At 43.1% G+C, this 10,975-nt stretch overlaps 2 protein-coding genes across 2 annotated transcripts; both read right to left on the bottom strand.

Moving 5' to 3' along the window:
* On the bottom strand, positions 1-10,511 carry LOC105559906 (cytosol aminopeptidase-like). Its single transcript, XM_012008550.1, has 8 exons — positions 10,371-10,511; positions 9,929-10,044; positions 3,284-3,447; positions 2,800-2,974; positions 2,374-2,701; positions 2,027-2,295; positions 1,632-1,810; positions 1-1,462 (listed from the first exon to the last, which is right to left on the bottom strand). The coding sequence occupies exons 1-8, from the start codon at positions 10,452-10,454 to the stop codon at positions 1,236-1,238; spliced, it is 1,542 nt and encodes a 513-aa protein (XP_011863940.1). The 5' UTR covers positions 10,455-10,511; the 3' UTR covers positions 1-1,235.
* On the bottom strand, positions 3,549-9,902 carry LOC105559905 (E3 ubiquitin-protein ligase RFWD2-like). The gene has a single exon (XM_012008549.1). The coding sequence runs from the start codon at positions 8,935-8,937 to the stop codon at positions 6,883-6,885; it is 2,055 nt and encodes a 684-aa protein (XP_011863939.1). The 5' UTR covers positions 8,938-9,902; the 3' UTR covers positions 3,549-6,882.
* Positions 10,512-10,975: the final 464 nt, after the last annotated feature.

The following is a 10,975-nucleotide window of genomic DNA, read 5'->3' as shown; positions in this document are numbered from 1 at the left end:
AGGTCTTCAATAATCTTTATTAAAAGAAGAGCTCGGCTTTACACAAAAGCAATTCGACTGTACAAAATTGTAAAAGAGTTACAAACTTATTTTAAAAACTGCAGTTTTATATATACGAGCCATCGAACGTGATAGTCGTATGTATCAAAGGGATTGTCTTAATTTGTAATGAAAATTGTATTTTATATAGGGGAACGGTGTCTAATGGAGGGAAGATCTTGCTGTTGGATTTTTTTTGGAAAATGGGATACAGATGAATTTAAACAAAAGGGTTAGATTAGATTGAAGCTAGATTAATAGAAATAACTTTATGACAAGTTTTCCAAATATACTCCTGTATATATCAAAATGCAATGAATACATAAATCATAAATTTTACAACACCAAACGTATCTAGAGATGTCGGAATTTATCCTTAACAAAAACGTTCTGAAAATGAGCAGCTTCACATCTGGATGTTAAGTATTCTATTTCAGACATCCTTTTCTTTACCGCATGTATACATTATTTTTACGGGTTATATAGTTTAATCATAATATAAGAAGTGGTAACTTAAAAGGTATAGGCACTGCCTAATATGGTGAGGTATGACAATTTTGAGTCCGGGGATCGTATAATCGTCAAGTATTTCGATAACGATCTGTCAGATAGAAATATAACTATTTGAGATATATCATCTATCTATATCTTGATGTATCAAATATATCAAGAATTAAAAATGTATATGTATAAACCTTCATTACTTAATATATATGTTCTTTAAATATTCTTATTATAATGGCAATGTATTTCCATAGCATGCAGAAATCACGATCTCTGCTAGCATTCCTTATATTTTGTTAGAATTTTCAACTCACGTTTCTATGTCTATTCAGATTCGTGATATTAAATATATATTTCCAAATCATGTTAGAGTTAGAACACGTTCAACCTACTATCTTCGATCTTAAACTCTCGTAGGAACCTGATCGATGAGCTTGTTATCTCTAGCGAGACGTTAAAAATGCTGGTACTGGCCTGCGGTAAGTTGTTTATGCGTTTTATCACTGAACGTTATTATTTCAAGTCTGATTAGATCGTCCTATATAATCCCTCTCCATATTAGGCGCAATTCCCCTATATGTATATCTCTATATACATATCCTTCTGTGTAAACTTGAACATATGTATGTATAGAAAATTACAAGAACCCGTTTGACGCGCGAGTTTACGTAAAATGACCATCTGCAGACTGTTTAACAGAGCGCCTGTAGGAATTGTATAAGCGTACGTGTCGGGCGCCCGGTCATTCCGGCCGGAATATACGGTAATTCGTCGTGGGCAGGGCCCATGACACCAGCTATGTCCAGATGCATCCACGGTGTATCCTTGCTGACGAACTCCCTCAGGAAGGCAGCGGCGGTGCAAGAGCCACCGCCCTTGCACTTGGCGAGGTTATTTATATCGGCACCCTTGACTTTTTCTGAAAATTATCACGACAAAGATTTTTAAGTTTAGTAAGCAACGAATAGTAACAGGTAAAGGACAGTATTCCTTTGTTAGATATATATATATACAGAAAGAAATTTCTAAAATAATCCGATAAAATATAAAAAATGGATAACGTAGTTGCGTGTCCTTGGATCACTCACTCGTCACTTCATCCGTGAAATGCTGCCACAGAGGGAATCTCCATACTCGATCACCGGTTACCGTGCCAGCATTTCTCAGAGTTTCGTAAAGGTTGCCGTCATTGGTAAACACTCCAGTCGCTGAGTTCGATAAAGCGACTCTCATGGCACCGGTTAATGTAGCGATATCCAAGATAAATCTATACAGATAGAAGAATTATCAGTTTACAATTCTTTCCAATATCTGCTGCAATACATCGGTCAAATATGATGCAATGCATAACGTGAGTGATAATATGAGAGAATTTATATGGGCATTTTTCCGTAGTTTAAAAGTACGTTAATAAAATAATTAGAATCCAAAAGATGCAGTTCTCTCATAATATCCAGGCTTACGCAATTGATCTTGATCAAACCTTGGATTAAATCGCTGAGCGTAGCAAAGCGCGTCGGCGAGAATCAGCCTGCCTTCCGCGTCGGTGTTGTCCACGATGATGGTCTTGCCGTTCATCGCCTGCACCATATCTCCCGGCTTCGTGGCATGTCCGGACGGCAGATTCTCCGTAAGCGGGATCAGCCCGATGATATTTTTCTTCAGTTTGAGTTCGGCGGCGGCTCGGATGGTGGCGGCCACGCAGGCGGCGCCGCTCATATCGGCGCGCATCTCGTCCATCTCCGACGATGGCTGCGAACAACCGTACGTTCTTAAATCTTATTTCTTCTTATATTGTTTTTGAAAAAGGAGAAAGAGAGAACCACTCACCTTAAGGCTAATGCCACCGGCATCGAAAGTGACTCCCTTACCGACGAACGTCACCGGCGACTCGCTCGGATTATCAGCGCCCTTGTAATTGATCTCGATGAACTTGGGCGGTTCGGTGCTGCCTCGCGCCACGCTGAGAAACGAGCCCATCTTCTTCTGCTCGGCCCAGCTCTTGTCGTGCACCTGAACGTCGACCCCGAGATGCGTTAGGGCCTCGAAGACCCGTTGCGAAAATATCGTGGGCGTCATCAGGTTCGCGGGTGTGTCTGACAGCTCGCGAGCCCAGTTCTGCGCCTGGGCTTTAATTGTGCCGACTCGCCATTCTGCCCTTTAAAAATAAATCGTTAGTTTCGCATTCATAAAACGAAATGTAGATTTTACAGTTTTAATGGGTGTCTGACGAGCATGAAGAAAAACATCACTTACTCTCCTTCATCTCCGTACAGCGAGATCTTTGGTAACTTCTTTTTCTTCTCCTCATTTTTATATCCTTGATAAAGCCACGTGGATAAACCAGCTCCCTCGGCGGCGGCTTCCGCATCTCCTAGCGTTTCAAGCTTGATGTCTTTTATCTCCACGTCATCTAGTGCACGGCATCCCGCTAGAACAATGAAGCTTTAATAGAATCTATATATAGTACTTTACAATAATACGCTTTCTCTTTAATAATTTTCATTTAAAATCTACAAAGAACAATGGAAATTGCGGTATTGTAATTACGCCACAAGCTTAAAAGGAAACTAATGTAATTCTTTAACAGAAATAACATGTTAAAACTAATAAAATAAACGTATCAAAATTGTTCCACAGCATATTGAAATGTTGATTTTAAGGTACGATCTAGAGAGATTTGAATAACAAAGTGGAACGGCTGTATCTGCACGATACATATTTTGAATAATAAGGGTACCTGCTGCAGCAGCACGTACGCTTTCCTTTCCTTCGTGGATCTCTTCAAGTTTGTTAACACCAAGGCCCTGCTTCCCCAGTCCAACTACCGCGACCCCGGCGTAATCTGTTTCATCCAAACCCCAAAACACTCTAGCATGACCTTTAGGGATCTTTGGTCCTGCTCTGTAGCGTAAACATTCGTTCGAAATTAGTGAGAAGATCCGACCGTGACAATTTAACGAGGAAAGATACGCGACAGTAACGCACTTGAGTAGACAGAGATGTCCAGACACAAATTCATAAATTTATTAATTACAATAGAATCTAGGCGTTTCTTTTGACATTCATCGTGTACTTGCAATTTTAAAATACACTCTAAAAATATACTATTTCTTTATTCTAGAATACTCGCCCAATCCGTCCAGTTATACATTATTACATCGGTACATTTACAATTACTCACTTCGGAGATTATGGCTACACATTAATTCACAACTGCTGCTTTTCTGAGCTACGGTATCAGCGTAGATACGCATTACATTACGGAACTGTTTATTTTTCACATTCAGTTCTCACTAACACTGTTGAAACGAGCATTATTACAACCTATTTAGCGGCTTAAGATATAATTACAATGAAATATCCGTTGACAAACTTCATTATTAATTTGTTTTATATACAACAACGCTATAAGTAGTAATGTGACTTTGTCATGGGGTTTAGTTGGCATAGTTGTATAGCGAAGTAGAATTAAATAGGTAAAACAGATTTGCATACGATTATATGTTTACTGCAAACAGGAAACAAGATTAATTGGTTCTTATGACAGAAGTTTAAAGTTTCTCTTATAAGAACAATGAAAATGTTAATTACACTCACAGTTTTATCAATTCCACACATTTCGAAACCTATGCGAGTTGTTCTAGTCGCAAAATATGTTCATTTTTCTATTTGCTCTTTGTACATTTTCTCCTTTTTACAATAACCCGCTTCGCTTTCATTCTGTTCTTCAGTTGTTCAATATTCAATTAGGCTAACATTGTAGTTTTAAAAATAAAATTAAACATAAAGGCGATAATGTAATCATGTAAAAAAAAATTGATATACGAAAAAAAAAACGCCACAAATCTCGAAATTTCAGTAAAAATATGCGCTATCTATATGTACCATTATCGGTGCAAACAATTTGTGGGACGTTGATTATTCCTTATCATGTCTCTGTTTACAGGATTGTGCAATCACGGTACCACCAGGTCAATTCAAGTTGAAAATTATGTTAGTGACTGCTTGCAAAAAAATGTTTTAAATTGTTGAGAGATTTTTGTCACGTCCTAGCGACAACACCGATACTCCATTTATTCATCGATATTCAAAATATTAATATCAACTAGGTGGTTTCTAAGAAAATACAGGTACGATTCGCGTGCGATTGCCAGTCAAAGTTACATATGTATATCAATTTTATATTACATTTTAACATATGCGTATCAGCTTTGATGTTTTCCGTTCCGGCGTTTCCAATGTTTAGAGAACTTAAACGAGTGCACCTCGAATTTACCGTGAAAATTTTGTAAAAAGAAGATTGTGCCCTTATCAAAATCGCGCCTATCGATGATTTCGCGATGGGTCAAGATACCGAAACAATCGCCGCCGCTCAGGCGTAAGAAGCGTTATCGGATAAATCACATATCTCGAACGCACGCATACACCGCTGTAAATTTTTGCGGACTCGAACGCTGCCTCCAAAAGTATTGTACTTATTGCAGTAAATGTCATTCTCACGTCACACGTCAAACATATTTAAAAATATATATATTTATGTATATACATATATTTGCATAAAATACAATTTAGCGAGCGTGCAATTACGGTACCTCCGACGAGTGTATTAAGTATCAATAAAGTAAAATTACGAAAGATCATCGTTTTCGATAAGTTATAGGCAGGGATATTCTCCGAACGTGTTACAACAATGCAAAATTGTTTTATCGTTACGAGTCAGTCTGTTGAGATTAGAATTATATCTAAATTAGATTAAAGGATGTACGAAACAATGTAATAATTAACAGTACCGATTTACCTAATCGTTTTACACCTAGTAGCTGTGCTCGGCATTGCTTATCCAAGGCGTCGGAGTGCTCTTTTGCATTCGAGTGAGCGAGAGAGAGACAGGCGGGAGGGAAAAATGAAATAAAAGGGGAGGAAAAGCACTCCGACGCCTCGGATTTGCAATGACGAATGCAGCTAGTGTACAATCCAGAGAAAATATTTATGCTCTCCGACACATTGAGCATGGACCAAACGAAGATCTCCATTCGCAATGATTTTATTCGCTGATAACGCATCTTTCGATGCTGCTTCCATTCGATTTTTATAGATTACGTTAATAGTAAGAAAAATTCTTCGCGTCATTATTATAACTTATTACGCTATTTAGAATGATTCCATTGTTTCTCGTTGTTATTCGCGTCTAAAAGAATCACAAGGCAGATACCATAAAATAAAAGGGGTCTAACGAGTGCGAACGTGAAAATACAAGAAACAACAGATTTCTTAAATTCTTATTTTGGTAAGCGTCTCTCTTGAAATATAATTTTGGTAAATATTAATATTAGTGGCGACCTCATTGATTCTTATGTGATGTTAAGGACTGTTTCCAACTCCAGGGTGTCCCAACGAACTCAATGAAAAAAATCCCCTGACCTTTTCAGATTTTCCGGGAGCCGGAACAAATTTTTCCCTGACCGTTCAGTGTAACTTCTTCAAGATGAATAATTTGCGTACATCTGCATGGTAAATCGAGTAAATGTTAATAAATGACGAAGCCTTTGAAATATTCCTTGAAATATTTTTCTCGGGAAACAAAAGTCCGGAATTTAAATTAAAGCAATTATACCATCTATGTATAATACATTGTGTAATAGGAACAAACATACTACAAATTATTCGAACCATTTGTGATACCGTACGTAATCGTACACGATGCTTTAGTTTTGCTTAACTGCATTTTGTTTGCAACTTACTAAATAGTAACTTACTTAGACAGTACTGTTTAGTAATTCATCTTTTTTTTATAGTTTTTGTTGAACACATTGAAATAAAATGACACGACGATAAAAATATAAATTACCGACCACACTTATAAATTAATGTATAAAAGAAATAAATTAATGTTTAGCAAAACAGAATATTGGTGCACTGACAGCCGAAGAAAAGTTTATTTTCTAGAAACTTTAAATTATTCCGAAAAAAAGTGAAATGATGTAAAAAGTTCAGATAAATCGTAAAATTTCCTGACTTTTCCCTGACAATTCTCAGTTTTCCAGATTTCCCCGACCTCTGGACACCCTGAACTTGCAGAAAATTTCAGTCGTTAGACGGCCAAGATTTTCAGCAAGTTATGAAAGTTATTCAGGATCATATCCTTGACCATGACGATATGACAGTATATGAGGAATATTAATATTTACCGTGATTTTTATCGTTATACTTACATTGCTACTTTTGGCTATTCTCTTTATTATTTAGACCCGCTTTAATTTATAGTGATTGAATACGCGTGCGCATATTTCACTCACAATCAACTTCTCCCCGTTCAATTGCTTTTACCTAATTGTCTCAAATTAGCTCTAATATTTTGATAATCCCTTGGGAGTTAGCGGCTACTACGACATTAGACATCTGCCTCCAGCACACCGCGGACACGAACTCGTTCAGATCTTCCTCCCTTCTGTCCTGCACCTCCAATATGCTTCGAACCGCGTCGAATTTGTACGAGAACAGCTGCTTCGTCAGTCCTTTGTAGTATACGTAGAGCGCGTTGTTTTCCGACCCGCAGGCCACATAATCGCCGTCAGTGGCGAGTCCGACAAAATTTTTCTCATTCACGTGACCGACGAACGATCGGAGGCAAAGCGGATTGTTTATATTCCACATCTTCAGCTGGGAATCCGTACTGGCCGACACAATTTCCTCCTTGTTGATGAACTTGACGTAGGATACGGCCTTGCGGTGGCCCTTGAATATGCACAACGCCTCCTTCATGTTGCGCAAATCGTAATAATGTACACAGTGATCCGCCGAACCAAACGCCAGGTGACATGAGCTGCGAGGATTAAATTTCACACAACACACGTTTGCCTTCGCTTCCAACGACGCTACGGAGTAATCTGTGTTCAACGCCCACAACTTGACCCGGGCGTCGTCGGAGCCGGACGCGATCAATCTGGTGTCGACGTCGTTGAAATCCACAGACCAACACCTCTTCTCGTGCTCTTGGAAGGTCTTTGTCCTTTGACCGGTCGTCGCGTCCCACACCGTCACCGTACCCTCGTAATCCGAAGAGGCAAGCATGCCCTTGTGAAAAGAATTCCAGGAGACACACGAGATCTTCGAACTAGAGACCATCTCGATGGAGGGATAGTGAATGTCGACAGTGTCCCGTATAACGGCGCCGTAATCGAACACCTTGATACGCTTAGTGACACCGGCGATCGCGAAGAATTCGTTGTCTTTGTCGAACTCGATACTGGACACGATTGTGGAGTTGTTGAAGAGATCCGACGAGTAGTTGAGAGTTGCCAGCGGCCGCAGGGAATTATACCTCGAGAATTTGACAAGGTTCTCGCGAAAGATGTCCAGACCGGAACTCGTGCTGTGCACGCCGCCATGCTGAGCCTCGCTCTGAAACTGCGACTTCTGGCCGAGCAGTAACTCCTTGCCGCGCGAGTCGAAGTAACATTGAACGAAGTCGTCAAAGTGGGCGTGCAGCCGTTTCCTGCGTGTGGCCAGGGTCGAGCCGCCGGGCTGCGCGACGTTCGGACTGACGAAAGCGTCGGTAACGCCGGTGGCCGTTTTGTCGCTAGGTTTCACCATATTCGAGTCTATAATATCCAAGAGGCCGAGCATCTCCCGCCTGATGGCCGACACCTGGGCGGTGTCGTTCTCGCTCGCTTTCTTCACGTCCTCGACCCGCGGGCACTTGCTCTGCACGTCCTTGAGAATGTTCTCCACCTCCTCCATGTCCTTCTTGATCAGCGCCACCTCCTTCTGCAGCTGGTTGCGCTGCTCCTCCTTCTGCTGCAGCAGGTGCTTGAGGAACTCGTGCAGGAGCTTGTTCTGCGCCGTGCAGGTCTCCGCCTCGAGCAGGTGCTTCCGCTGGGTCAGCACCTCGAGCATGACGTTCACGTCGGGCAGAGTGAGGTTGGCGCTCTCCGCCGCCACGATGCTACGCCAACCGTCGGACGCGGGCACGGACAAGTCGTTACCCGCCGCCCTGTGCCTCCCGTTGTCCGCGTAGGAGCCCAGCTGGGCCAGGCCCTTGGTTCTCGTTTTGTACTTGGAAACCAGCTCGTCCAGCAGAAAATTCGGAAAAATGTCCTGTTCGCTGAGCGTGAAGCTGCACTTCGGGCAGCGGTCCTTAATCTCTAAGCACTTGGCGATACAGTGGTGACAGAAGGTGTGCCCGCAGCGTGTGATGTACGCCGTGTCGATGAGATCGAAGCAGATCGGGCACATGTAATCGTTGCTCTTATCCTCTAATATCCCGGTCATCCTCTGTAGCACGTTCGTAGGCGGATGATGCTTATTAATTTTACCGCTACCGTCGCCTAATCCACCACTGCTCCCCGCGCTGCTATCGTTGCCCATATTACCGTCGCCAGGAGTCGACATTACTATTATTACTCTACTCCGACCCCCGTGTCAGTCTTGAAGCAGTGATGGTTGTTAATTAATTCAACGATTAACGCAGCTTAAAAATCTCCTACTTTCCGAACACTTAGTTTTCTTTTTCATCTGACGTCGCGTCGGAAAGAATCTATCATAAATCAGGCAGTATTATATTACTCATTTATAAAGCGCAGCGTGTTTCTTAGGATATCCTTGTGCGGAGCAAGTTGCGCTTCATATCATGCGTATAATACCGTCTCTCTCTCTCTCACTCTAGTCACTCCTGAAACAATGAAAATAATGCCGGTGAGCTCGTGATGCGCAGAGGCGACTATCGTTGTTGAGAAAAATTGAAATAAACTTTCGACAACAGAAGTAATGCTTCATATGAGAACTTTCGAGATAAACAAAGGGAAAGCACTTTTCAATGTCAGATATAAAGCTCAGGCAGCATTATATAACAATTGTTTCAGGCTGGAAATATGAATAAAATATTTAAACATGTTACATCGTATGACAAAACGAAAGTGAAACAACAATTTGGAAGTGCAATGCCGCGTGTACAGGAGGGGGTGGGAGCGGGGGAGAGGGAGGGTCTTTCTGCACACGTCGCGGTTCTACGTGCCGGCGTACGCGCTAGTTAAACAAAGTACGTGCCAAGTGTGTGTGTATACATGAGAGAAGGTCATCTTCATCGAGAGAAGAGAGCGGGTTCAATATGGAGAAAAAAAGAGGCGGGTTCCTGATATAAACATACGTGTCCAAATAGTCAACACAGAATAGTCTGGAGAGTATACAGTCTACATAACAGAGGCGCACACAAGGGGTACACAGCCTTGTTAGGGGGGGAAAAAAAAACTACGCGAAACGCCAACAGACGCGCGAGCGCGCGCGCGCGTGCCGCGGCGCGAATGCCGTTTCTAGAGTCGCGAGGATGCGCAAAAGAGAATTTACAGCGGTGGTTAGGTGGTAGCAGAGGGCACGGGAGACTTACAGCAGGATGTGCTTCAGCAGCTTGCCCTTGACCAGCTCGTTGTACTTGGCCGCCGTAGGGGTGAGCGCGACGTTGTCCTCGCTCTCTGTTTCGTAGACACCCAGTACCAATCCCGTCTGCGGAAAGAAAGGGGACAAGTGTGTCAGGGGGGCGGGCGACAAGCGGGTAACCGGGTCATCGGGCGAGAGCCCGGATGTACCCGGGAACTCGAGGGGGATGTCGGGACGTCGGCGCTCGAGCCCTCGCCGACGGCGGGCAGCTCGGACGCGGCCGCGGCCGAGGTGTCGCCGAACGCGGAACCGCATCGTGCTCGCGGATCGCGCACGCTACGGTTTTTCTCCCCTCGGCGTGAACGGCGGGACGCGGGAATCCCTCGCGTCTCGCCGTTCTCGAGAGGCGAACGCGCCGCGCCAGCCGACGACGTGGGGCCGCGCGCGATTACCTTCATGGTCGATACGCTGGCGAAGAGACGCAGGTGTGAATTTCCGTGCTGTACTGCCTGAGCTCTGATAAAAGACAATGCCATAATTCGCTCCCGCGACCATTAGGCGCGATACATATATACCCGCCGATTGTGGGGTCGCGCGCGACGGCGGCGACGGGACGGCGATTCCGATTGGCTGGGACTTGGGCCACCGTTCATTGGCGGCGCCGCGCGAGACGCGAACCGCGCGAATTACGAACGCGCGGGGAGATCGCGCGCTCTCGCCGACGATGATCGGGGGATCTTGCGGGGGAACTGCGTAGATATGGGTAGATTGTGAGCTTTTTCACAATCTGTATGCTTGGTAACAAAACGAATGTGCGGTTTTCTTGTCCAGATCTTTAGTCCCAGTCTACAATAGATGATTTGAGCCTTATTACTATTATATTACTTTATTTTCATCATTTTCTTCAATATAATATATTATATTAGCCTTAAGCCTTAAGAAATTGACCAATCACGGTCAAGTATGAGTAAGTCCCAGTCTACAATAGATGATTTAAGCCCTAAGCTTTAAGAAATTGGCCAATCACGGTCAAGTATGAGTAGAATGCGCGACTGTG

Source organism: Vollenhovia emeryi, unplaced genomic scaffold, assembly GCF_000949405.1.
Source record: "Vollenhovia emeryi isolate VEMERY1.0 unplaced genomic scaffold, V.emery_V1.0 DF939249.1, whole genome shotgun sequence".
In the NCBI taxonomy this organism is placed as follows: Eukaryota; Metazoa; Arthropoda; class Insecta; order Hymenoptera; family Formicidae; genus Vollenhovia; species Vollenhovia emeryi.
Note: the sequence above shows the minus strand (reverse complement) of the source record. Positions and strands in the feature narration are given on the sequence as shown.

Excerpts from the sequence above, each read along its gene's own strand:
- LOC105559905 (XM_012008549.1), bottom strand. The coding sequence starts at position 8,937 with ATGTCGACTCCTGGCGACGGTAATATGGGCAACGATAGCAGCGCGGGG.
- LOC105559906 (XM_012008550.1), bottom strand. The coding sequence starts at position 10,454 with ATGGCATTGTCTTTTATCAGAGCTCAGGCAGTACAGCACGGAAATTCA. Across the intron at positions 2,296-2,373 it reads CCGGTGGCATTAGCCTTAAG|CCATCGTCGGAGATGGACGA; the intron begins GTGAGTGGTTCT and ends GGTTGTTCGCAG. Across the intron at positions 1,463-1,631 it reads TTTCACGGATGAAGTGACGA|AAAAAGTCAAGGGTGCCGAT; the intron begins GTGAGTGATCCA and ends GATAATTTTCAG.